General features: G+C 42.6%; 1 protein-coding gene across 3 annotated transcripts in view; it reads left to right on the top strand.

The window, feature by feature from the left end:
* ESRRB (estrogen related receptor beta) overlaps positions 1 to 26,603 on the top strand; it is a 131,063-nt gene that overhangs the window by 30,746 nt on the left and 73,714 nt on the right. The window contains exon 1 of one of the 3 annotated variants that reach the window (XM_068192781.1): positions 19,511 to 19,998. The exons of the other annotated variants lie outside the window; for them this stretch is intronic. Coding sequence (XP_068048882.1) covers positions 19,949 to 19,998 — 50 coding nt within the window. The 5' untranslated portion in view covers positions 19,511 to 19,948. Of the gene's footprint in view, positions 1 to 19,510; positions 19,999 to 26,603 lie in introns of those variants that run through there. 3 annotated transcript variants of the gene reach the window in all.

Below are 26,603 nucleotides of genomic sequence, written 5' to 3'. Positions count from 1 at the left end.
TGGTATGAATACTAGCTTCAGCCAGTCCTCTTCTGTTTGGCCCCAGAATACACATACCATTCTCCCATCTTCTGTCTCCTTCCCCTTAAGGTGTTTTTGGGACATCATTTGTATCCCAGCTGCTGTGTCCTGCTGGATCATAGCCCCGTTTTCAGTTTTGTGGAGCTACATTTTGATTGTTTTGTGTTATGACAGGGGAATGGTGTTCACAGTCCTCCACAGAGCAAGAGGCTGGGTAGATCGCTGCTCCCTGGCTCAGCCAGCCTCTTGGGACAGACAGTGCCTGCAGTGGAGTGCAGCAGTTAGTGTCCATGAGAACAGTCCTGTGGTGAACTAAACTCAGCAGAAATTTTCTCTGAAGATCATGCCATAGTCTTTGCTGCATTTTTATCCACTGTAAGGCAGTCTAATGCTTCCAAAATACTGTTGCCATCCCAAAATGGAAGATGGCACGTACCAGAGCTTGGTTTCCATTGTTGCCAAGAAACTCCCACTGCTCTGAGCAGAACAAGATCTGGAGGATGTGCTTGGGATCAGCAAGGACTTGGTAATTGGACTGTTGTTCTTTCATTTTGCTACGCAGTAGCGAGCAGATTATAGAGCCCACACATTATAGATTTCCTGTCATCCCTCATGAATCAAGCTCCACCGTCTTATTTACTGTCGGCCAAGGCCTGTGAATAACATCACCACGGGATACGCTCCCAAGCAGTTGTGCAAACACAGTACAGAGCCATTGCTTGCGCCCTGGAGCTGCCAGCTCACCTTCCCCCATCACAACACCTATGGCAGAGAAGGGTCCTCTGTTTCCTGACTTCATGGAATGGCTCCTGGCTTTCCTGGGAGCTCACAGTTTGTAACATTGGAGGCAAATCTGTGTTATCTAATTAATATTAAATCCCACATTTTTAAGTTTATGACATTTCTGGTCACAATTTTGGCCGTTGTGTACACTCATACCTACATGCACCAAGGATGTGGACTTCCAGTTCCCAGGGAACTGTGTTATATTAAATCTGTCTGGTTTGTACTCAAGGCACAACACTGGACGTAATGAGACAGGAAAAGCTCTCAGCCTCATCAAAGACTGCTAAGAAATTCTGCTGTTCTACATAGAGAATGTAACACATGATAGACTTGATTTATCAGAATATATCTTCTTAAGTTTCCCAAAATTCCAGATCAAGATTTTGAAAATGTGTGAGAAATTGAATCCAGGTGGGAGATTTGCCGCAGTGAAGGGCTAACACTCTCACATTCCCCACCCCCCTCCATTTTTTGTTTTTTTAAACTTCAGTGAGTTTCCCTGGAAGTGAGGGGAAATTTGATTTGTCTACTGCAGGCCAGCAGGCCAGTTGCAACCTTGTGCCTTTTTCTGGATGTTCCTATAAACTCTGGCCTTCCAAGTGAAAAAATTGGATGCCCAGGAATTAAGTTAAAGGGACTGAAGTGCTAATTTGTTTCTGTTAGACAGGTTAGTATTTCTGTCTTGGAAATCTAGATGTTAGGCAAAATCTGGGGAATGTATCTTCAAATAGTAAGAGGCTTTGTCCAAGAGGAAGTGATTAAAGCCATTTGCTATGTCTGATATTGACAGAGCTGGAAGTAAATGGGCTTTGATTGCAATGTGGGAGAGTTCAGTTTGATGTTACAAACTGGTACTGATACAGAAGCATTAGAACAGACTGTCTGAGAGGAGCTAAAATTTTTGACAGATATTTTTCCAGCCTGTTTTGAAAAAACAATGCTGCCATAGCATTATCCATTGGGATGGAAGGGTGCACCTCACACCTGACCTGGTCCTAGCCCTCTTTTTTGTGACTGTGATCTATTAAGACATGTATGTCCAGCTGATGCAAGGTTGAGATGTGTGCAGGTGCACACTTACATCAAATAAGCACTAGTATCTATAAGGTACCAGCATAGTTTACAAAGGAGTACAAGTGCTCCACGTTCCTTTAAAGGCCTGCCATCCAAATGCTAATATACCCAACCATGGTAAATATTCAAAAGAGATGGCAGCAGCACTCTTTCTTGCTTAACCAACTTCCTTAGATTTTATCTTTGTTTCCATTGCCACATACAACAGACAGACTAGTAGCACCATCTTTTTTCTTTACTGGTGCATCCAGTGGGGTTTCATTTCAGTTGATCATACCACTGCCACTTACCACTTTTTGTGGAAATTTTTATCCAAACCAGCAATTTTTATATTTTAAAGAAAAAGTCCTGAATTATGCCTTCCTTCCATTTAGAAACAAATCAAGAAGATTCCTCTTTGCTATGCTCTAAATCAGCTAGTGTCAGTAAGTGGGGCCACCAAACAGGAATGGAAAGACAGTGCAAGGGGGGCTGGGCATAAAGGAGAGGAGGGGAAGCAAATAGTTATAAGCAGTTGATGAACAAGAGGCTAAGGCTGTGGAGTGTGGGGGAATAGTGTTTGGAGGGATGAGATGAGGGCAAAGGAAAGGGTTAGCATGGGAAGGCAGAGACACTGAAAAGAAGAAAGTGGGCTGGGGTGGGCTAGAGAGGAGAGAGACATGACTTGGATTGAATGGTTGGAGGAATCTCTGCATCATGATTTCTCAATTGTCACCAGGGTCTAAAATTTATTCACTGTTTCATGCTCCTCATGACAGTTTTCACAAAGGAGGATGAGCTACTTTTGCAGCCTGTTTATTCTATTACCTTGGTTGTAGCAGCCTATGTGGAGGATTCATCCCTTCTGATAATCCACAAAAGTGTCACTGTGATGCTTCCTGACAGAATTTCTTTGCTGTAAAAGTAACAACAAACTCTAAAAATGGCATTTAAAATGGTACTAATGCAAAAACTGGACGATGAGAAAAGACAAGTTATCATCTTCAAGCACTTCTGTCTACCTGACTGTGTGTCTTATACAACTCATGTTTTAGCTACATCACTGTGTGCTGTTTCCTTCGCAGGACCCCTGCCTCATTCACTGCATGTGATGGACCTGCTCTGAGGTAAATCAGAGTTACACAGTGAAAGAGACCATCTGTAGGACCCCTGCCTCATTTGTCAGGTGTGTATTGAGTGAGACAAGGGATTGCAGGAGAGAAAGGGAAGCTTTGAGGCAGTGAAATTCTGACCTGACAGTTGACTTATTTTCTGTACGTAACCATTTCTATATTATAGTTTTTGGGATTTTTTTGAAGCAGCTGCTATGCCAGGGGTTGTTTAATTGTGTGTTCCTTATTTTATAGGGGACCTTTTGGTCCCAAAGGGCCTACTTTACAGAAACACTGAGTGCTTAAAGCTGCAAATTAACTGAATGAGAGTCCACTAAACCTGAGGTGCTGTACAAACACAGATCAGTCAGGCTCTTGGTGTCTTGGAGTAGGCACCCAGAATTAGTAGATATGTTTTAACACCATGTTCAGTCATTCATCCATAGAATGGGAATAAAAATACCCTCTCCTCTCATAGAGGTATGTTGAAATATGATCTTGGGATAGTGAAACTCTTGGACAGTGTAATGACAAACCCATAGAAAAACATATAAGGAAATTAATAAATCTCTAGAGCCAGGTTTGAATAATGTGCAGTAAATAAAGCCTGGGGCCACATCCTGAACAATGATCAGAAACCAGCATCTCAAGCAGCTGCTCATTACATAGGAAAAATCCCTTCTGAGTGCAGTCTGAGATGAGGTACTGTGAAAAAAATATAATCCTGTAATTATGGACTCTAAAATAATACATATGCACTTGGGGGTTAAGAGCATTTTTCACAAGTAAACACAATTGTGGTTTTTCCTAACTCTTGACTTCACTTGTAGTCTGCTCTATTTAACACACAGTTTTTGTCTTTGTTTCATGAGTCCTGTCAAGTTTTGCGGATCTATGAGCTTAAGATCATTTTGTCACAGCCTCTCCATTTGGATTAAGTGCTGCCATTTCATGTAGTTGCAGGTCAACTAAATGCAGGTAGTCAAAACCTGCTCATTTCTATATTATGTATTCACATGTTGTAATCTCCACTGAAGTGCAAATTTCTGTGAGTGAGAAAGGCAGATCTCACCCTGTAATTTGCCATCATGAGCAAAACTGACACCCAGATGCTCTTGTTCTTAACAATGAAGGAATTTGGGATATTTGAGAACTTACAGCCTACTAACAGTAATTAAAACAGTAAGTTCCCCAGCAGCAATATGCAAGAGGACAATGTCGCTAGGGCTAGGAAATTTCTTTAGAAGTCTTTGCTGTAGCATGTGCAGGAAGAATGGCAAAGCTTAAGGAATTACTGAAAGTATGCAGAAATAAAACATTCAAAGTACATAATTTTAAATGACCACAATTTTGATCACTACTCATGTGCTTGTTTAGGAACAAATATAAGGGGGACATTTTACAAAGGTATGTAGCAATAGGACAAGGGAGAATGACTTCAAACTGGAAGAGGGTAGATTTACATTAGATTTTAGGAAGAAATTCTTTACTGTGAGGGTGGTGAGGCACGGGAACAAGTTGCCCAGAGAAGCTGTGCTGCCTCATCCTTGGAAATGTTCATTGCCAGACTGGATGGGGCTTGAAGCAAACTGGTCTAATGGAAAGTGTCCCTGCCCATGGCAGGGGGCTGGAATTAAGTGATCTTCAAGGTCCTTTCCAACCCAAACCATTCTTTGATTCTATGAAGTATATAGTGACTGTAATGCAGAAGTGTTAAACTCTTATCAAGTTGAGAAGTAAAAGGTTAATGGTGTTAGGATGATGAGTGTACAAACCTAATGCTGGTTAAACTTTCCATGCTATGTCTGATATTTGCTATAATTTGAAGAGAGAATGCTATGAATAGTAGAGGAAGTAGACCTTTGTCATGTATCCCTGACGTTTTGTTTGTAAGGATTAGAGTTGTCTATTGCAGGTGCCTAAGATGTCTAAGAAATGTGCCATAAAATGTTTTTCTCTTATATTTTCCCCTTTTTTCCCCCTTATTAACTATCTCAATTACTCAAAGAAGAATTTGTTGGCCTATTTAGGCTGTAGAATGTGATGCTTCTCTCAAGGATGACTAGTATTACTGTTGGCTGGTTTATGACTTGGAAAGCACTGGTTCCCACATGTACTGCAGATAATGGTTCATTCAGGAAATAAAGTAAGCCAAACTTATCAAATATATTTTAACCTGTGTAAGAGACTGAATGAGTGTCATTTTCAGTGGCTTCGCTGCTTAGTTTTAATAGTTTAATCAGATAAATGTACTGTGTTGTTTAAAGACAACACATGGAAAAGTGATGCCAGTGTACCCAAGTGTGGGAACTCTCACAAAAATCCCCTGAGGCAGGGCCTGGCATTAGTGGCAAAAGGACAATTAAAAAATATAACAATCTTTTCTTGTAGGGGTCAGACAGCAAGAGGCAGCACATGTGCTGGGTGGGAGCCATCAATGAGAGCTGGTTTCCCCATGGGATATACAGACCTGGACTATCAAAGTAAGCTGGGGCTAGGACAAACAGATGTTATGCTAGACACGTCAACAGAGCTAGTCTGTTTTGCATAGGTGTCTGATCTTACTTGGCATGCTTTAAGCTCTCTTCTGAATCTCAGGGTGGAATATAACCATTATGATTTCATCCTAACTGCTCTGTTCTCCACATATGATGCAACTCTTGGGTATTACTTCTAACCTAAGCAAGCAGGAAGCTGAGGCACAGGGTGATGTGCTGCCAGGTGCACAGCTCATGAATGTACAACCCCAGTCGCAAACTTCTGCTTCCCTTCAGTGAGAGAGCGAGGGAGCCTGTGGGTCACTGCATTACCAAAGTAAACAGTCTTTGCCTACAGGTGTCTTATTGATAGACTTAGGCAGTGTTAGTGTCCCCACGCTGATGTTTTAGAACACCATCCTGAAGCATCCCTGCACAAGAGGCACTCTGCTCTCTGGAAAACTGGCTTAGGACAGAGTGGGGTAAATGAACCTGAACATAAGGGCCAATGGCCCTCACACCGTTGTGGCAGTGCAGGGGTAAGGTCAGGCCTTCATTTGCAAAAACTGCGTTTGACCAGAGGGTATGATCCTAACCTTGCCCAGGGCAGGAAGCTGGAGTCTCACTCTTACAGACCTGCCAAGCAGAAAGTGTTTATTTCCTGCTCTGGATCCACGATCCAGGAGGAATGAATAAAAGTGATTTAATCTTCAGCGTGAGGAAAATCACCTGACTGAGCAGGACACAGAGGACAAAAGGGACATGGGGCCTTAGCTTGCCTGGCCAGGAGGGATGGGAAAACAGAAGTGAGGCACAGGATCAGAATCGTTAATTGTTATTTATTATTAATTTTCTAATTTTTCCCTTGCTCGGATTCCACGATTGCTGGAAATCAGGGCTCTTCTGACTGTCTGGGTGCGTCTGTGACATTGACTCTGTCTTTGAGATGGGGAGCACCCTCTGGTGGTTAAGGATAATCTGACATTTCCTGGGATTGACGCCCATCATCCCTACAATCTGCCAGTTAAGGCGGACACGAGGCAATGCCGGCATACTGTCACTGTTGGAAAGGGTATTTGGGGCGCAAATATTCACTCTGACTCGCTAACCCAGGAATCTGATTCTTAGGAACCATTTTAGTGCAGTGAAAGTGTGTAAAGTGTGTTTGTTCTCCCTACCATGCTGTTGTGTAAAAGCCCACTTACATGCCCTTCTTGCTTTCTCCCAATGAGAGGGCAAGTAAAACTTAATTTATTTCATTAATTCCCAGTGGACAAAAAATTCTGCCGACTCTCTCCCTAGGGACTGTGGTTTCCTGTCTCAGCTCTTGCTCCTGTCTCCCAAAAGCTCTAGTCTTGCACTCAGAGCTTTCCCTGGCCCATCTCTGGCTGGATTTCCTCTGCCTAGAGTGCTAAAGCCAGGACAGCACAGTCCCTTGCAGGGAACAGAGGAATTCAGCTCAGGTTTCCCTTCTCCTTCCCTAAGTGGATTAACAGGCTGAAGAGATCTCTCTGCCTGCCTGCCTCAATCTTCATTAGCTAACATGTTTCGCCAGCCACAGTCACATCCTGGGCTGGACAGCTGTTTGACGTGGCTGGATTCTGGCCCCAGCCTCTCACAAAGGCTGTTGCATCTTCTGAGAGATTTTTCTTCATAACAGGGCTCTGTGGGCTGCCCTGGATGGCAGAGACATAAGGCAGGAGTGCTGCAAGATGTACATTATTGCTCTGTCCACTGCTTGCTTTACAAGAACTAATCTGCATCCTCTGCTGACTGCAACCCTGCACCTCTGTGTAATGCATGAGCCGCAGAAAACATTCCAAAGCAGCACCCACGTGTGCTTTTTTCTCCTTTTCCCCTCCTTTTTCCCCGGCAAGGGAGGATCCTGAATATACTGGCATGTCTCTGAAACTTTTGTTACCTGGCTGTCACTTCTGAATGCCCTTTCTTGGGTGCTTGTAGACAGTCAATTTGAATGCAGTATTTCCTAACAGGCTGTGTGCAAGAAAGTGCCCCTACCTCATCAGCTGCTTCTTCCTGTTGCTTTGTAGTAGTCATTAATGGGTGTTGCACTTGGACAGACAGTAATTTATTCCACCAGTGCTGTTGTTGCCTCAGTTCAGAGAATATATTTTCTACACAAGTAAGATGTACACTTTAAATTGCGTTGATTTTGGAACAATCCATTTAAACTACTGAAAATACAAATTGTGGATGCTCTCCTGCCAGTTTGAGGATGCTTTATTTTTGCTCATTGGTTGTCTAAACAGATTAAGTTTCGATAGTAATGAGTGCCTCTTGCACCAGCTTAAGTTAATCTATTTCAAATTGTACCTTGAATTATACTGTGGTAACATTCTCATGCAAAGAAAGTCTGCAATGAGAGGCGGTGAACACTGAGCATCACTAGTACCATCAGGGGCTGCCTGTACCCAGGCAATAGGGAGGGAAATGTTCTTATTTTGGTTTTGTAATCTGACCGTTGTGGCAGGGAAAGTTGGTGTGCCATGCTCTGAAAGCAAGGTCAAGTGGCCAGGAACAGAATCAAAATGGATTTTTTTTTCTTTTAGCAAGTTGGAAGGGAAATAAAAAATACATGAGTATGAGGGGACAAAGGATATTACAGACTTTGAAGGACTTTAGAACCTAAAGCTGTATTTAGCAAACTAAGGGATTAATTGAATTTCCTAAACAACATATGTTAAAGCACACAAATGAATAACCCCAGCCCTTATGAACTAGAAGTGTATTTGGTTTGGCCCTGTAAAGCCACAAGTCAATGGTCAAAGCAGAACAGCTCCCTGGAGAGCCCTTGCTTGGAGAGGCTTTCTGGTTCTATCTCCCTGGGGGATGCAACCATCTCTGGAGCACTTCCCGCTCAGGACTATGTAGCTGTCAGTGCTTAATGATGTGCTTCCCAGAGTGGGAAACAAAGGTTACACTACTCTAAAAACATAACCTGTCTCTGAATGGGCAGCACAAGAATTTTCCTTTGAGAGGCCAAGTGAGACCTGCTTTATTGAAAGGAAAACGGATCCCTTTTTTACTGCCCTTTGTTTGCAGGAATATAAACTGTAAGAACAAATCTGGTTTTATATATTTACAAGTAGCAGAAATCCCTTTATGTGTGGGAAGGAGCAGACTGGGGAGGAGGCATTTAGGACCTGCTGAAACACCCTCATGGTTAGATGTTGTGCTTTTTTGGTGCTGAGGTTGCCTTGATCTTGACGAAGATGATACTCTCTTGCTCTTCAGTCCTTTGCTTTTCAAAGGTTTCCCAAAGCACTTTATGCATAATGAGTTATTTTGTTACCACAGCTGCCTTTGCAGTAGCTTTAATGGCACAAAACAATGTACTGATTTGAGACCAGAGTTGAGGAAGAACATTATTGGTGTGGAGTAATGCAAGATATACTAGCAGAGGCCGAGCAGAATAAACCAGGGTAGTTGAATGAGATGTGGCTAAAGCAGTAGATTGCCATCTGCTCCTGACCATTTCATCTCAACCTCTGGCCTTTCATCAGTAATGAATTGCAGGCAGCCATGAATTGACACAGTGCAGGCTGTACCTCTCTCATAATCTGCTCAATCCCCATCGGTGACTCTCTTGTAACCCTTGTTCTGCAACATCTTCTAGTGAAAGACTCTGGTAGTGGTTGATAGTTTCCACACCCTTGTACCCCCCTCTGGCCCTCTGACCAAAGGCAGAACAAGAAGATAGTTACCAGATCTGGCAGACTGGGCAGATCTGTCTGTCTCTACAGCTTTTTTTAGTTTGTTTTGAAGGGTCATCTCTGAATACTGAAGGGTGTTCTTTTAGGGAACAGTTGATAGAAAACTATCAACTGTGATTTTAGGGAATAACTCCTCCTCATCCTCCAGTTTTGGGAAACAGTAAGAAATTGCATTGAGAAAGAGAGTACTGTATCTTGAAAAGGAATTCCTAATACCATATCAATAATTCTGTATTTCCATGCTGACCTTTTTCAGTTCACATATTTCTTCATGTTTGCTAGTCTTTCCCTCCCCTTAAGTTTAAAATGTTTAGGTGATCTTTGGTTACAGACTAGACTGATGTGCTTTCTGTGCAGTTAGAATCTGGTTGCATGTAACTTCAGGGTTGCTTTCTCAGATGTGGAATGAATTGAGGATGTCTGTTGGGAGTTTCAGGTCTTGGTATTCTCATTGGAGGTCCTTCCATCAGGCAGGTCTGTTAAATGCTTGCTGGCTCCCTAGAGACACTTGATCTGTGTTTAAAAGGGAAGCAGCTGAACCACAAGAAGAGAGAAATGGCTGTGTACTCAAGCACTATTGCTCTAAAGGGATCTTGCTGAAAAATGTGCAAAGCTTGCATGGCAGTCTGGGTGCCTGGGGCTCTCCATGTGCTTCATCCCAGCAGAGATCTGTGTGATGCTCTTGCTTGCCTTTCCTGCTCTGAGAAAGATAAGTTGATGGCTCCAGGATGCTTTGAGCACAACCTGTGTTTAACTCTCCTGAGGCCCAGACCAGGAAAATCTCTGGAGGATTCCAAGCATCACCTGCCTCCTGCTCCCCGCTCCTCTTAAAGCTTCCCCAGTGGAGAGATCCGCTCAGGGAGAGCAGGAAGTCCATAAATAAATAATTCCCTCTGTCTCTCCTGATCAGCCCAAGCAGCTGTGATTGCTCCTGAATGCCTAGGTTGCTTTCTTCTTAATGGCTTTTAAACCAATTTTGCCCTCATCTGATGACCCAGCTTCTCATCCTAGTTTTAGAGGAACAGTTTCTTCTTTTAGAGAGAGGGGCTTGGGGGATATTTATGTTGTGTCAAGGGTTTTGGCTGGGTGAAATAGTGTAGCAGTGCCAGCAAAGCCACAGTTCTCTGGTTCTCTCAGGCTGCCCCATACTTTATTTTGACAAATCTCTACAGGACACCTTCAAGGGTATTGCAGATAGCATTGACCCTTGCTTGAGAGCACTGGACACATGTGATGCTCATGGTCATCCCACAAACATTTAATAACTCTTACAACCACTCTTAAGACACTATATTTTTGGGATGTGTTTTACTATTGGGAGAGCTAATCACTGAGACATCTGAGTGCTTATCTTTTGCTCCACAGTGTGTAGGTAAAAGTCTGGGAACATAAGTTAGGAGTGTAAGCTCTCACTTTTCAGTTCAGCTGACTTACAGCATCTCATTAATGGGCATTTGACAGCTTGACAAATATTTAGACCTTATATTGTTGCTTTTGTACCTTGTGTGTACGAACTGTAGTAGATTAAAAAAAAAGTGCTTCTTAAATAGCAAGCGGATAGTCAAATCTAAATGTTCTTGGTTTGTATCCTAGTGCAACCCTTGGAGATATTTATTGCTCCTCTGATGGGTATCATCTGGGTTTGTCTACGGAGAAGTATTAGCACAACCTCCACCAGCAGAGCCTACCTGCCTGGCAGAGGGACATGCAAGGCATGATCTGAACATCCTTACAGTGCTGGCCAGCTATCCTGTGGGATGTGAGCTAGCACAGCCTTGTGTTGTGCTGCAGGCTGATGACCGTCATCCCCACATTGACTTTGGAAGAGGCACTAGTCTGTCTGGGTGGAATGCAGCTGCCCTGCCTATGGTTACAATGCCAAATGGGCTGATTCAGCCCAAATGATTGATCGCTAATGACTTATGTTTTTTGTTGGTGTTAACTATCCCCCTTGACCAGTTGCTTTAGTGAGTATCCTCATGAAATGAGCCACTTGAAACAAAGTAGCATCTCAAGGTGGTATTGTTGCCTAGAACCTTCTGTCTCATTAGCAAGGTAGGGCCTGCTGGGTGCTCCATCATTGGTGGTTAAGCGAACGTCTGTATCTGAAGCAGTGGCAGTCTTTCCCACTGTCTTCCTTCTCTTCTGTTTCTGTCTAACTTCTTGGTACTCTGGAAAAGCAATGGGTTTAACAAGGAGAAGTGCTGTCCCCAGACTGTATGGTTCCCAGGACAAACCTGGTAGCAACAACTTCTGGAAGTTACGTCACAAAAGCCTACCTTTTACTGTGTTGCTGACTGCACTGGTTATGAAATATTGCCAAATGTTTAGGGGCAAGGTCTAAAAGATGAGTTGAGTACTACTGAGTTCAGCTGACTGGAAATGTTTAATGAAGATTGCTATGTTCAACAGAGGAACAGAGAGGGGAAGTACTGGTAATCATTCATCACCACTAAAATAAAGGTGTTCGAGAGATTAGCAGAAGACCAATACTAGATTTTTCTTTTGTAAGCAATGTGGAGATCCAGAGGACCTGTTGCTAGGAGGCTGCAGCACCAAAGTCGCCCTCCAACCACATGGGACTGAGGTTTGATTTTGCCTTAACAATGATACTGAAAAGTAATCCTTTCTACTGCTGCCATAGGAACGGTGAAGCTGGCAACACGTGACTATGAAGGATGAAGGTATTTTTGCTGAAATTCAGTGACACATGTTCAGGTCTGTCAGGAGAAGATTTTACTGCTGCCCACAACTGCATCTGTGCTGGGATCTCTGAGAAATTTTAAGACTTGTAACTCATTCAACAAGAACTTTTCAAAGACATCCAGGGACTTGTACTTCCACACGTGAGAAAGATCACTCTCTTTTTGAATACATAGAGCAGCACAACAGAATTAGAACTGAGCTGGTGAAACTTCTCCTTTCTTTGGCAAGGAAGAGCTTTTTTATTTGATAAGCAGCATCTGTCTATTCATGACTGGCTGCTCTCTTGACACTGTATGTTCATATATTGTGTAGCTGTGGTCCTGAGTTGCACTGCCTCTTCTAAGTGATGCTTTGTGGTAAAAGCAGGGATTCTTTTTCTTGTTATTTTTTGTCTTTATTTTTTTAAAATGTATTGCAAAAACTTGGTCATTCATGGTGTGTAGGCATAGTGTTTGAATGTTAATAATTTGTAGACAGAAGAGTGGTTTCCTAATGCACTTTACTTGAAGGTATCTGAATGTGATGCAGATATGTAACTCATGATGGTACTTAAAAGTATGTTAAGCTTGGGATGGGTTTTGTTGGCAAAGGTGTCTAATCAAATAATCTGCCACAGCAATTTGCTCTTGTCCAACAAATGAAATAAATGTCATTTAAGTAATAAATAAACTCAAGAGGGAGCTGTGTACAAAATCTGCATTTTTCTTGAAACACTCAAGTTAGTACAGAACAAATCTTAAAAAAGGTCATGCATTTAACTGAACTGTTTGGAGATTCAGAGCAGAAGAGAGTTGAGATTGTTGTGCTGCTGATACAGCATACCAGAATGAAGCTGGCATGTCATGTGTGGTTCTAACCAAAACCTGTAGTCCATTACTATTAGAAACTGGAGTATTCTGAGGCTGGAGATGATGACCAGAAGAGCAGTCCTGATCATCTGATATCTCTGCTTTTTCCAGACAGAAAGTATATCAAGTTTGCTAATGTCACTTGGGACCTGCAGGTTCATCTCACTGTTAAATACTTTTGTATAGATCCACTGTTGGTGAGCTCCTCTGTATTTGGCCTGACTGACCTGATGAAGTCAATAGTCTTCTATCAACTGTGCCCAGATGAGGCCAGATGGAGGTTCCTGCAGGGAAAGGAAGGTCTTTACCCTTGCTTTCTTCATCCCTTACACCCTGGGAAGAAAAGTCCTTTCACTGCATTTCTTCTTTATAACGGCGTACCTCATGTTCTAAAATAACTCTGTTACCTACCCAGAGAACCCAGCTAAGAGGAACCTGCACACTTACTCACTGTTTTTTGTCACATCATTGTATTCAAACTGCAGCCACCTCATTGCTGTTGCTGGGAAATAAGTTATCTTGCATGTGTTTCCATCACAGACTTGGAAAAATTACCCTTTGCCCTCACTGCCTGACCCTCAGTAGGCATACTTTCTTACCAATAGTAACTCTGAAGAATTTTGGTTCTTTAAGCTCCACTGTTGTTCTGGGTTGAGACACTCAACACTATCAATGTACATGCCAAGAGTGTTTTCATTTTTGGCATGCAGCATAAGAGTAAGTAACCATTATTTCTCCTGACAAGACAGCTATTTCTTTTGATAGATCCAGTGAGTAAGCTGATACTGTGAATATTAGGGTCCTAGGGTGATTAGAATGGATGGGTTTGGAGAGGAAACCAGCTAATCATCTCCCCAAATCAAAGCAATGAACGAGCATCCCCTGTTCTACTGACTGTCTTCCTTGGCCTTTTGCAATACCAGACTTGAAGCTAGTGCAATTTTAGGAAAGCTAAAGTTGAAAAGATGCTCTTTGACTTTATGTCCCATCTGGCAGGATGAACCACCATACTAGGAAGGCCACGCTTGTGATGGAGGATTTGCAACAGCTAAGCAGAGGTAAAGATTCCTTGATGCCTTGTGTTCTCTCCTTCCTCCTGGTAGGTGAGCAAATAGCCCATCTACTGCTCTGTGGACACCTGGGATCATGGAGGGGGAAGGATTAATTTCTGCTTTGCTGGAATTGAAAGAGTATAGGAAATAGCAGTTACTGTGCTAGTAAATTATGTGTAGCTGTGAGGGTGAATAAAAATCCCTTTCCAGTCAAGGTCCTGGCCACATTCTGCCTGACCACAGTAACCCATCTGAGGATTAGTGTAATATATCATGGAAAAAAGATCACCAACAGATCAAAATTTGGAGCTGGATCATGGGTCTCCACTGAAATCTTCTAAGCCTACAAGATCAACCTGCCTCTCTAATTACCTGTCTTTTCTGAGGAAGGTTTCGTCCACTTAGTTAAACAACAGTTAGGCAGAGACTGACTAAGGGGTAGGATGCCAAAACATGAAAGAAGATACGCTGCTGTGTTTCTGGGCAAGTAGGATAGACGTTCTTATCGAATACCCCAGCTAACTGATGACGCAAGGAAGAGCAGAAGGCATAATCCCAGCTATATAATTTCCTCTCCTGTCTCTCTCTATGTTTCTTATTACAAATTCTTCCATAATCTGCACCTGCCTCTTACTCTGATGCTCTGTTTTAATTTCACAAAAGTTATATTTTCTTTGCCTGCTTTGTCTTCGGGCATGTGTGTCTCTGCAGTGAACTTTCATTTATGATGTCAGCAGGAACATGTTCTGCTGAAGAACTGAGTCCTGCTATTAACACTGCAAAGACAAAAATGGATATACAACCACACAAAACAGCACTGGCCATATAGAAAAAAAAAAAGAGTTATAAATACTTCTTAAAAGAAAGCCTTGACTTTTCATTGGCAATGTAGAGACTACATTTGTCTTAACTCAGGGCTCCTAACACTGTTGTATCCAAGCACAGAATTCAAGGTCACAGTTTTGGGACAGAGAATTCTCATTTAAAGCAGGACGGTAAGGCTTAAGACATTTATATTCACATTCTTGTGCTACAGATCTGCTCAGACTGATCTGGGGCAAGCCACACAATTTCTTTATAGTGGGGTTTGGCAGTCTGTAAGTTGTGAATTATAACACGTTCTAAAGACTAGGTAATGTTTGAAGAACATCTCAGGATGTTCAGATGGGTGTTCATTGTTTGAAAATCACAACATGAAAACTGTTTTCTGTTTAAATAGATGTGAGCTTCATCATGATTCCTTTAGATGGAAGCATATTGTTTGCAAGCCAATTTGATCTTTACAGGAAAAAAATCTATTGGAGTTTGGTAGAAAAGAAGACACTGCTTTTGGTGGGGAGAACAAACTGTTTTGTTTGTGTGAGTAAAAGAAAATAGAATAGAGCCCTAAATAAAGAAGACTGGTCTGTAAGAGCCTACCAGACATCAGGGACGTGTGGTTAGAGTACCTAAGTTTCTCTTTAGGGCTACTAGCCCAGCAGAGCAAAGGCATCAGGGCATGTAACACAGTGACTGGTGTGAAGTCAGGCAGTTCTGTTGGCCTCAAAGGTGTGAAAGACTTGTCTTCTGAATTCAACCCAATGACCCCTCTGTAACTTAAATGACACACAGGCTGGGAAAAATTTCTTGTTATCAATCTCCTCTTTCCCCAGCAGACAAGATAAAAAGGTGTATACACAAAACTGCTCAGCCCAGTTTAGGGCTCCTAATTATTATCTTTTTTTGCCCTGTACAGACAGCATTTCACTCACTTCCTTGTGCAAATACAATAATAGAGCCTTCATAAAAGGGAAAAAAACTATCCCAGACCCTAAAAGTAACTAGATCTCCTCCTCTTCTGCATTTTCTTTAGTCAAAAAAAAAAAAAAAAAAAAAAAAAAGGCACCTTATCAACAAGTGAAATCAAGTTTGTTTGGCATGATTTCCAGGTTACTCCTATATTAGACCAAATTAAATTTCTGTCAATCAATCAGTCAACTTGCTGGAAAGTTGATCATAATTCCATGATAATTTTTTTTTTAAAAAGTAAAACATCAGTTTATCAAAACCAGTTTGGTCCTTAAAGGCTGGAGAAAAGTCTTCAAAGAAAGTCTCTATCCATTAATCCGTTATATCTTGGAAAAGTAAGGAAAATCAGAGACATATATCACAATTATTTTTCTTTTCTTTTCCTTTTCTTTTCTTCTCTTTTCTTTTCTCTTTTCTTCTCTTTTCTTTTCTTTTCTTTTCTTCTCTTTCCTTTCTTCTTCTCTTTTCTTTCTTCTTTTCTTTCTTCTTCTCTTCTCTTCTCTTCTCTTCTCTTCTCTTCTCTTCTCTTCTCTTCTCTTCTCTTCTCTTCTCTTCTCTTCTCTTCTCTTCTCTTCTCTTCTCTTCTCTTCTCTTCTCTTCTCTTCTCTTCTCTTCTCTTCTCTTCTCTTCTCTTCTCTTCTCTTCTCTTCTCTTCTCTTCTCTTCTCTTCTCTTTCCATACTGCATGGCTTAAAGAACTGATACTGCCTATCACTCCATCAGCCTGTAGTGCTGATTGTGATCTGTCCAAGGCTAATGTTGATGAAACGTTGTTGCTCTGCATTGGGACAACATCTGAGGAGAACGGGTGACCTCAAAAGCCAGAGGCTGCCTTATGAAAGTCATCCCAAAGGGTGGCACTTGCCAGAGCACCTCTGGGTAGGCTCTGCTTGGAGGCCACAGACAGAGTTGGCTGGGATGGCTCCGTGTCCCTCCTGCAGTGAGAGAGCAGCAATTCCAGGGGAGGATTTGGTCAGGGCAGCAAACAAAGGCTGCGCTCACAAACGAAGTGTGGTGCTTCTGTTCCATGTGGAGTTCTGCCTTGGATTTACCCTAACAGAGCTAGCTCTTTTGCTTCCAGATTTACCACCTTAATCTCACAGTCCTTTCTAACTTTGTCCTGGAACTGTTTTAAAACTCACACATATATGAAGGATAGCCATGTTGAGATCAGTGTTTCCTTCTTTATTCTTTGGGAGAAGTAAAATTTGCTACAGCTGTGAGAAGAGCTCTGCTGTGTGTGGAGGTTTGCAAAAGATGAAGCCATTTGAAGTTCCAAAATCAGCTTGCAGGACTCTTGTTCTCTTTCTTAGGGAATTCAGGTTGGCAGATCAAGCCCAGCCAGCAGAGACTTTTTCTTTCTATCCTTCTCTAAAAGGAAGGGTCAGACCTCTGCACAGTTACTCTCAAGGCAGGGGAAGCTTGATTTGTCCATTTGCACTGGGTCAGAAGAGATTAATATTACATTTCTGCACCACTCTGCAAATGTCCACCTCACCCAGGTAGTCCTCTGTCAGCAACAGCCCATTTCCAGAGTACAAACCTACTATTGTACTGTTTATATCAGTTAATTCAGCCCTGTGGACCTTGTGCCAGGCAATCTCATGGCTCCCTGCTTGCATCACCTCAGCCTGGATAAAAGTTAAAGTGCAAAATTAAAACAATAGCTATTGGGAGAGCAGGACCTGCCTGCCAAGCCATTCCCACTCTGGTCTCCCATTTGCTGAGAGCCTACACCAGAGTTAATCTCTGCACAGTCAGGATCCAGTCAGGGTGCACCTTTCTGAAGAAAATTGTTTTCTGTCAAAATCAGCTCACTGCAAACACCCTGACTGCAAACTGTAGTCTGCCTAAACCCTGACCCTGTGTGTCACCTCCTGCCTCTCATCCTACTGCGTAACAGGAATCTTCTTTATGGGGCAACTAAGTCATCAGTCAGTCCCTCTCTGGCCTCAGCTTTCTGTTGGAAACACAGAGGTGCTGGTTTTGTCCTTGCCTCTACTTGGTCAGGTGCTCTCTGAGGTGGTTAGTGAGATTCATTACAACCTAGGGCCCTACTATTGCTAATGCCTTATTAAAGCTTGTCTCTTGTCTCTGCAACATTTAAAGTGTCTTAGAGTTTCTGCTGTGATAATATATCGCTGAAGTGTACAAAGCTATATGTATATATGTTTCATTTGCATTAATTCTGGTTGAGGAAAAAATGTATAATCTGAATTGTGCCACCTGCAACATTCAGGTAATCTGATTTTGCTGTAGTCTTAAAACCGAATACATCTTCTCTCAGTCTCCATTTTTTAAACTAACCTGTTTTCTGTGCTGTCTTCATGTGTACCTTTTACCATAAAAGACCTCTGTCTTGACATCCTTTAAAGATAGGTGATCAGAATCACATAACTTGTCCTCACATGGCCTGGGGACAAGTTAGGGCACACCATTAGTTTATATGCATTTAAGGTCTCTGGTAGAGGAGATAGTTACACTGGCTTTGAATTTGGACATTCCTCTTTTCTGAATATTCTTGAGTTTCTACAAATACTGATTGTATGAAAAGTTGTAGCCTAATTTATCCTGTGTTTATTGCTTAGAGCTGAGCCACATTGCATTTTCTTTTATTCTGTATTACCTCCATCATCCAAAAAGCTCTAGTCTGCCCTTTGCTTCTCCTTGTGTTGAACATCTTTGCCTCAAATTAGATTCTGGGTTTTATATTTAGAAATACCCTCCTAATTTATGCTTTAAAAAAAAAATTTGTTTGCCTGGCATAAGAGCGTGAAGCTTTTATCCAGGTATTGTTGTATATATTTTTTGGTTTAGAATAGCCTCTGGTTTTTGTCTACCTCTTCAGAATATTTTTATATATTTGAGCAGCAAACATCTAAACATGAACTAGAAGCACAGGACAGATACAAGTGAGGTTTGTGAGTGCAGTTTGAAAGGTAGAGAGAAGGTAGAAGGGGCAAACAGAACCTTTAGTGCAGCTCCATGTGAGTCAGGCATTCAGCGCAAGACTGCGTGCGGTAGGCACAAGCCCGAGAGGTTCGCATGCTTTTGTGAAGAGGGACCTTCAGATAGGTGTTTGTGTGTTGCTGTAAATATGCAGTGCAGTTGTGCGAGTGTGAAAATGCATGCTGGAGCTGTGAAAGGACACAGACTCTAGCAGCAGTTGGCACATATGCAGAGCTTTGAAAATGTGTCCTTCGTGAAATGAGTTGTATGTGCCAGTTTCGATGTTTGGGAAGACTTCTGAGGGTTTGTAGCTATGTTTTTTTGTGCCTGGGAATGCATGCTGTTTTCCTGAATGCCTGATTCTGATCTCACGTGCCACGACTTATTCCGGTGTGGTTTCATAAACTGCACTGAAGTGACATCTAAATTACACTGCTTTGAAACGGGATTCGGGCGCTCTTCTGCACACGTTTGTGGCAATGGATATAGGTATGGGAAAATAGATTTCCGAGTGCAGCGCTGTGGACGCGCTGAGACGCGGGTCTGCATGTGCACGAAGTGTTTGTGGAGTCGCGTGTTTGCATGTACCAGCGCCTGGGATACGCATGTTCCAGTGGCACGCTGGTGCCTTGTGCCGAGCATGTGGGCTGCTGTGTGGGCGCACAGTCGCCCGCCGGCACGCCGGGTCAATAGCCACGGGGCACCTTTACCTCAAGTTTTTGCATAACCCTAAACTCTCCAGACGCTGTCCACGAGAGACAAACCGGTGGGTAAGAGGGAAGGGACGCGTGCGCTGCCGCTGCCGCCGGTCCGCGGCGGGACCGAGCCGGAGCCGCTATCCCATGTCACCCGTATCACCCGCGCCGCCCCCGCCGCCGTACCAGGGGCAGCCCGGCTGCCGGCCCGCACTGCGCCCCGCGGCGCCCCGACTCCTGCGGCCCCGGAGCGGGACTCCCCTCCCCGTCCCGGCGGAGCGCAGCGCTGCCGGGCCGGGGCTGCGCGGTGCCGCCGGCCGCGCTGCGGTGCCGGGTCCGGCGGCCCCCCCGGCCGTGCCTCCCCCAGCCGCCGTCCAAGCCCAGCCCCTGCGCGGGAGCCAATAGCCGCCCTGCCGTCTCCATCCGTCTCCCGGCGTTAAAGCTACAGCGGGGCTCGGGGCGGCGAAATCCCCCGTGGCCGTGTCCTGCGCGCCGCCCGCCTCCTGCCGCCGTCAGTGTGTCCGCACGCGGGTGCGGGTGCGGGAGCGGAGCGGCGCTGCCTCCCGCCGCCCCTGCCCCGCCGCCGGGCTCGGGCCGGCTCCTGTTCCCGGCGCTCCCCACCTTCCCAGCCCGCCGCAGTTTAGTTGTTATCTTGTGTTTTTTCTTTCTTTCTTCTTCTTTTTATTTTTTTTTTTTCTCCTCCAACTGGGAATGCTCAAACTGGACTGATGGACATTTCCGAGCTGTGCATCTCCGACCCGCTCGGCTACCACAACCAGTGAGTGTGCCGCGCCGGACCGGGCGGGTCGGGGGCGGGCTGGGGCCGGCGTTGCGTCCCGCTGCGGGTGGGATGGGGCAGCGACCCCGCAGACCCGCTGCCTCCGTGCCGCAGAGCCGCCGCCGCCCACCCCCGCGGGGCACGGCGTGTGCCGGGTGTCTCGGAGCGGCCGGCCGTGGGCAGGGCAGGGCGCACCTCCGCGCCGCCAGGTGCGGAAGAGTCCGCGGAGCAGCACTTGCGGGGGTAGGTGTGCTGGTTGTGTTTCTTTCTTGCCGTATAACTTCTCCCTCTAATGCTTCATCTCCTAGGAACAGGCAGCTAACAGTGAGCACTGACAGTCCTTTCTGCGCAGTTTTACTTTCCGTCTGTGCTAGGATTTTTATTAGATGAATTACTAGGTGCCTATAAAGAGATGTGCATATAAAACTATATGAAGCAGATCCATTAAAGCACCATCTTTTATTCTAAAAGTCTGTTTTCCATCTGAAAGGTACTATAGAAATTCAGTTTCCCACAGACTACTGTTTTGGATAGCCTGCCCGGGGAAAGAGTGAAGTGAGTCGGAGGGCTGGCAAACAGACATCCCAAACTGGGACTGGTGGCTGATACCTTAGCACCTGCTACTGCTCTTTGTATTCCGAAGTGGGCTGTGCCTGGTAATGCTGTGTTTAAAATCACTTTAGCGTGTTAAGTTTGGTTTGATCCTGTTGGGGAAGTTAGGAAACAAGGCAAAACCTTTTCAGCGTTTACATCCAGCTGACTGGAACAATTAATTTGAAATGCATTTCTCTGATAAATCTTACCCTGAGCAAAGTCTTCTTTTGTGTGTATGCATGTTAATCCGTGTGTCACCTACGCAGGTTTTGTGTCATCAGAGGTGGGAATTAAGTAATTTTGCCTATTTCATTGGTTCTGTCTTAAGAATATGTTGTATTTAGTACAATTAAGATAATTAAAATCAAACAAATAATCCACAAGTACCCTTCTTTCCTCATTTCAGCCTTTATTTGTCTTTCTGTACCTTGTTTTCTGATATTCCATCTGTCTTTACACTCATTTCTCTTTCCTTTAATCCCCAGCTTCCAGCAGTTTCATTAAAATGAGACTTTGTATTGTTAATAGAAATTAATAATCTAACTCATGTGGTTTTCTTTTCCCCACTGGTGCTACACTTGTGGCTGCTCCACTTTGAATTAAAAATAAACAAACAGTTTCTTAAGGGAAATGTATTCTATATACTGCTGGGAGTCTTCATATTAAGGCAAAAATAGAAGATGTATTTACCTTGATAAAAAAAGAAAATAACAAAATGCCACAAGGAAAAGGTAGACCTTAATCACTTACTATATTGTCTCTTAACTTTTTCCTTTTATTTTTTGTACTTTTGGAATTGAGAAAAAGGAACTCAAACAACATGAAAATAATAAGAAGTAATCTGGCTGTTGTATTGCCCTTCCCCCTTTTTACTTTTTTATGGGCTTTCATTGAGCTCTCAAAAATGTCAAGTGCACCTTACCCATATGCACAACTCCTTGGCTGCAGAGTAGACAGATGAAGGTGGCCCTGGGGGAAGTGCCACTGAGCCCCTATGGCTTTACAGCAGACAGAGAGTGCTGCCTTTTGAGATGAGGAACTGTTGGAGAGCTCTTTGTTTAAAGAGGTCCTTGGTTCTGTGTGCCAACTGACCTTCTCTTTAACATTGCTGAGGTTTGATAAAATAGAAAAATATAATTTAAAATATTTCAACCTCAATTTTTTTCAATGCTTTTAATTTAAAGGAGTACAATGGTGCAGGAAAGTCTGAAAAAAGTTACTGAGAGAGGTAAGATACGAGCAGCTCTAAAAATACAATATATATAAAGGTGTATGTGCAGTGTGTCAGGTACTGATTTGATTTACATTCTGGTTTTATTAAGGCTAGATTTCACATTATATTCCTGTAGCTGGGAATGAGTTGGCCCTTCTGTATCTGTTTAACCATCTTTTTCTCCCACTGTAACACAGTTACCCTGTGAACATACAAAGTAAATACAGGCATTGTATTTGTGGCTGTATCCCTAATTAGCTGTGTGAGCATATTATTCTTACTGTACTGATTTATTCTTTTGACTGCTAGCTATTGAAATTATTCTGAATTATTTTCTTTTCCCCCCATTTTTAGATACCACTTTTAATTCTGTCACATTAAACCTTAAATTAGGAACTAATTTTAAAATATTGCAAACTGCTTCTTCTTGTTTAGTTGCTTGTTAAGCTATAGGAAAAATATGAGGAAGACTAAAATGTTGGGAGAGAAGTGGATGTGGTCACTCAATATATGATCCATATAGTTCCCTGGAAACTGTATTTCACCTCATAATTATTGAAACAGAGAGCAAAGGAGCAAGGCAAAGGAGAGGAGACTCCTTTCACCTTGGAGTTTGATGAGATCTTAATTTTTGTAACAGTCAGACCCAAAAGGACTCTGAACAAAACCTAAGCAAAGGAATTCCTTGCCTCTAATTAGTTCAGGTTTTGTATTTATCTTGCTCAAGCAGTGAAAATTCCCTTTCCATTGCCTGTGTGTGCTGATCTAAGCGATTGCACCAGGAACCTGTGGAAGTTCTGGTTAGCAGGTGTGTGGTTTCTCTCGGTGCAGAATCTTTCAGGGAGAGTAAGAAAATGCTTCTTCCTAATTTTGATCCTCTGTGCATGTACTCTAAGGACATGTATGTTTTATTTTCTTGCACAGAAATCCACTCTTAAGCAATCGCTTACTACATTTTGGTACTGACCTCTGGGAGAATTGTTCCTGGGGTAGGTGATGCAGCTCCAAGAAAGAAGCTTTTGTATGAATTGGAATTTGTTTAAAGCATTTTCAAATTGGGAAATTAACAAAGGCAGTGGTTTGTACCTGCAGCTTGTCTCTCAGGTGAGGGCATATGGTGAGAATACATTAGTTAAACTGAACTGACAGCGCCTGTCTGCGGTACGGCAGGAAGGGAATGCGTGTGCAGACACCACGAATGTACACTCTGCCATATAAAATATGTCATTGCAGTCACACACAAGCACATGTGTTCATCTGTAAATATTTGTGTGTAGGTATACACACATGCATATGTATGGTCATGTGGAGTACTGGTGTTGTATCTCCTTCATTTGCAAACCTAAGGCTGTTTCAGTAGAGAGTAGCATACGGCATTTTTACTTTCCCGTATTAACTTCAAAATCTCAGAGAATTTTGTTTTCTGCCTCATTATAGTTGCCACTAGAAATGTTGACAGAACTACAAAATTGCCGTTTCTGTTTCTTATTAATATTTTACAAGACAGACAGAAAGTGACCAAGGAGACATTATGAAGGTAAAATAAAAATCACTGGCAAATGAGAGCATCCTGCCAGATGCTGTGTCTCTTCCACTGTTTCCTCTGAGGTACAAGAAAGACACGTGAGTCACTGATGTAATAAAAATAAGAATTATTTTATGAAGAGAAGGAAAAAGTTGAAAGGAATAAATTACATATTTGATAGAGAGATGAAATGGTATAATGTTGGAATTTGAAGGCAATGAAGGAGCAGATTCCAGACCCTGTGGCAGCAAATTAACAAAGTTGCTGTCACTGACCCTAATGCATAGATTGAAGTAATGTGACTTGATTTCAGAGGTTACTGGAAATCTCCGTATTCTGTGAATGGGAAGAAATCTGAGTCAGAGAATCTGAATGCAACTGTCTGCTTTGAATATATCTCAGAGGCTGGGATTGGGAGGAGTTGTTAATTGGAGAGAATAGGATGGAGTTGTTTGTTTCGTTGACAGAATAATTGGAAAACCTCTATAAGGAATTGGGGTAGTTACTGGGTTTCTGACAAGGTTCCCTTCATAAAATGAGGTCTCAGTACACTAATCTTAGTGAGCGGAGGGCTGATGAGGAAATCAGTACCTTTAGAGTATTTGTATTAACTTTTCCCTCCTCTTCTAATTCGACTTGTAAAAGTAAACATGATCTAATCATTATCAATTATTGAGAAATATGGAAAGATCAATATATTTAAAAAATAGGATTTTTTCATTGTATCGATTTGAAGTAATCAATAAATATTGCATTTCGCCTGAGAGGGGAAAGACTTTGGAGAGATTGCATCAGAGAAAGTTGCTGTGATAGAGATTTCATATCCCGTTTTCTTCCTCTCCAAGAGAATGTTGCTCTACTCTCTGTGCCCTTTCCGCTGTTATTTCCCAGCCCTGTTTCTGCACTGTCACTGAATTTACTGCTCTGAATTTAATGTTGTTTGAAAATACCTGTATTCTTCAAATTATTTCAGTTCAAGAAGAAGTTTTGTGCATTGTGTCAGTGGGTCTCTTTACAAAATTTTGCATGTCTTGAAGGATACAAATTCTCTTAGGGAACAGAAACAAGGAGAAGGTAAAAAGGTTTATACCTGAGTGTAGATGAAATTTATGGGTTCTGTCAGGAGCAAGGTAGAATTTCTCCAAAGAATCTAAAATGTCTAAGAGAGATTTAATTAAGGAAAGAAATAGTAAAAGTAGAAAAATGTGGCGAGAAATATGAGATAACAAAGCCAAAATCCTTTCCCCATCTCTTTATTCTAACTTCTGCTCCTAGGTTAAAAGTTGGGGGTCACAGAGCTGCACATCAGCAATTCCAGTGTAGACTGCAGAGATTAGGAGAGTCTTCCCAGTCAGACCTGTTCTTTATTCTGTGGAGATCCTGGCAGTAACATTACAGCCAGAGAAATCAACAGAATTTTTAGTCTGTGCAGGGTGAGGAAGTAAATATAGCATCTTCCCAGAGCCCAGCAGTGAGCATCTTAGGTAATGCCGCTGTAGAAACTGGGGGAAAAAGGGGAAAGATCAGAGTTTCTGTGACGAACTATGAATCAGAACGGTTGTTTGTTTAGTGAAGGAACTTAATAAAGAAGATATTAGCAGCACATAGTTATGGTGTCCTTGCCAAAAAACAAAGGAAACACTTTGTTTCTTTCTGTCTTTGCAGTATTAGCTGAATTTGAGTTTTGAATGTAGTCATTTCTACATAGCTTGCATGTGTAAATTGCTTTGTCCATGTCATTTGGAATAGAACACTATTTAGTATTACTTGTTAGTAATAGCTACTGACTTGGCAAGTTTTACTTATTAGGAATTAAATTGTAATAACTTACTTTTTGCATTTGTTTCCATCCTTGTTATGCTGCCTCTCTCTAAAGCTTTGCCCTATCTCTTCAGAGCAATAGAGATGCCCACAAAAAAATGATGCTTGCAGCTGGAGCACAGTGCACTTTGATTCTTCCAGTGCTTGAGAGTCTGGCTGCTGGCAATGACTGTCCGTGAGGAGAAACATGTCTGCTCAAGGTGGAACACACTGTATAATAATATATTTGTCATGTTTGTAATTGCAAATGTAATTAGCAAACAAGCTCTGGGGGATTGAGGACTTGAAACTTTCACTGCACATCGTTTGACCCTATCTTGACTGGACTGGAGCTTGTATGTCACTGTTAACCCTTGCTGTTCTTGCACAGAAATGCTCCTTCTAATGTGACTGCTGCTAAGTTTCCTGTCTTCTCCTTCTCCCTGACCCCCACCTTGCTCTCTCCCCCATCTCCCCCCTTTTTTTTGGCTATGAGCAGCATTTTACCTGTATTTGCTTATACCTTCTTTTATTGTGATAGCAAGTGCTTACGTTCCTCCTGTGACACATGCACTAATATTTCCTTTCCTAGCACTTCTGACACAGCCTGGAAAGCATTCTGCAATGCCCTTTGTGAAGAGCACTGTGTACCAGTAAGTGCTTTTGCATACTGAGCTGTTCAGTGCACTCCTATCACCACAGGCAACGTTACTACTCAGTGCCCCTTGCACTTCACAGAGACAACTTGCGAAAAGCAGGTGGCAAGCTGTTATCACACAACCTGCGATGGCTCTCTGTCCCTGCTGAGCTGGAATTTTCTTGCATTCCCTTTCTGAATGGGGAGGAATAAATATCTAGCAAATCCTATATGTTTTATTGAATCCTGGCAAATCTCAGTCTAGTGACCCTCTAGGATGACTTTTTTGTCCTACAAAAGATATTCCTGATCCATATGGGTTTAGTGAACAACACTGAATCACTTCATAAAGTCACAAACTTACGTGTGCACAGGAAGCAAAAAGGGGCTACTTCACTTTTTCATATTAATAGTCTCTTTTTTCTATTTTGTTTTCAAGAGAAGACTTAAATTGCAATAAATTTTGTGATAGGATTGCTCTTGTTTTGGACAGAGTTCTAGTTATTCTTGCATTTTTGTATGCGTGCTAGGAAATCAGTTAAATGTAGAGAGGGGTGGCTGTTTTTATACAATTTTTGTAATGACAATAAGGGCATGTCCAAATATTGCATGCTGTTGAAGGTTTGGAAGGAAAAGGAAACCTGTTCTAGTTTCTTCTTGGTAGGATAAGAGCGTTTGATGAGGACCCCTTCTTTCTGTCCAAATTTTCCTTTTCCATTCCTGGAAATTGTCTTTGCTTTACCATGTATTGTAAGAGTCATATATTTTTCTTAAACTAGCAAGGCCTATAATGTGAGTGATGAAAGTGGGACCTCCAGCTTAGAATATCCTGCATA

Source organism: Anomalospiza imberbis, chromosome 6, assembly GCF_031753505.1.
Source record: "Anomalospiza imberbis isolate Cuckoo-Finch-1a 21T00152 chromosome 6, ASM3175350v1, whole genome shotgun sequence".
In the NCBI taxonomy this organism is placed as follows: Eukaryota; Metazoa; Chordata; class Aves; order Passeriformes; family Viduidae; genus Anomalospiza; species Anomalospiza imberbis.
This window is presented reverse-complemented; position numbering and strand designations above follow the sequence as displayed.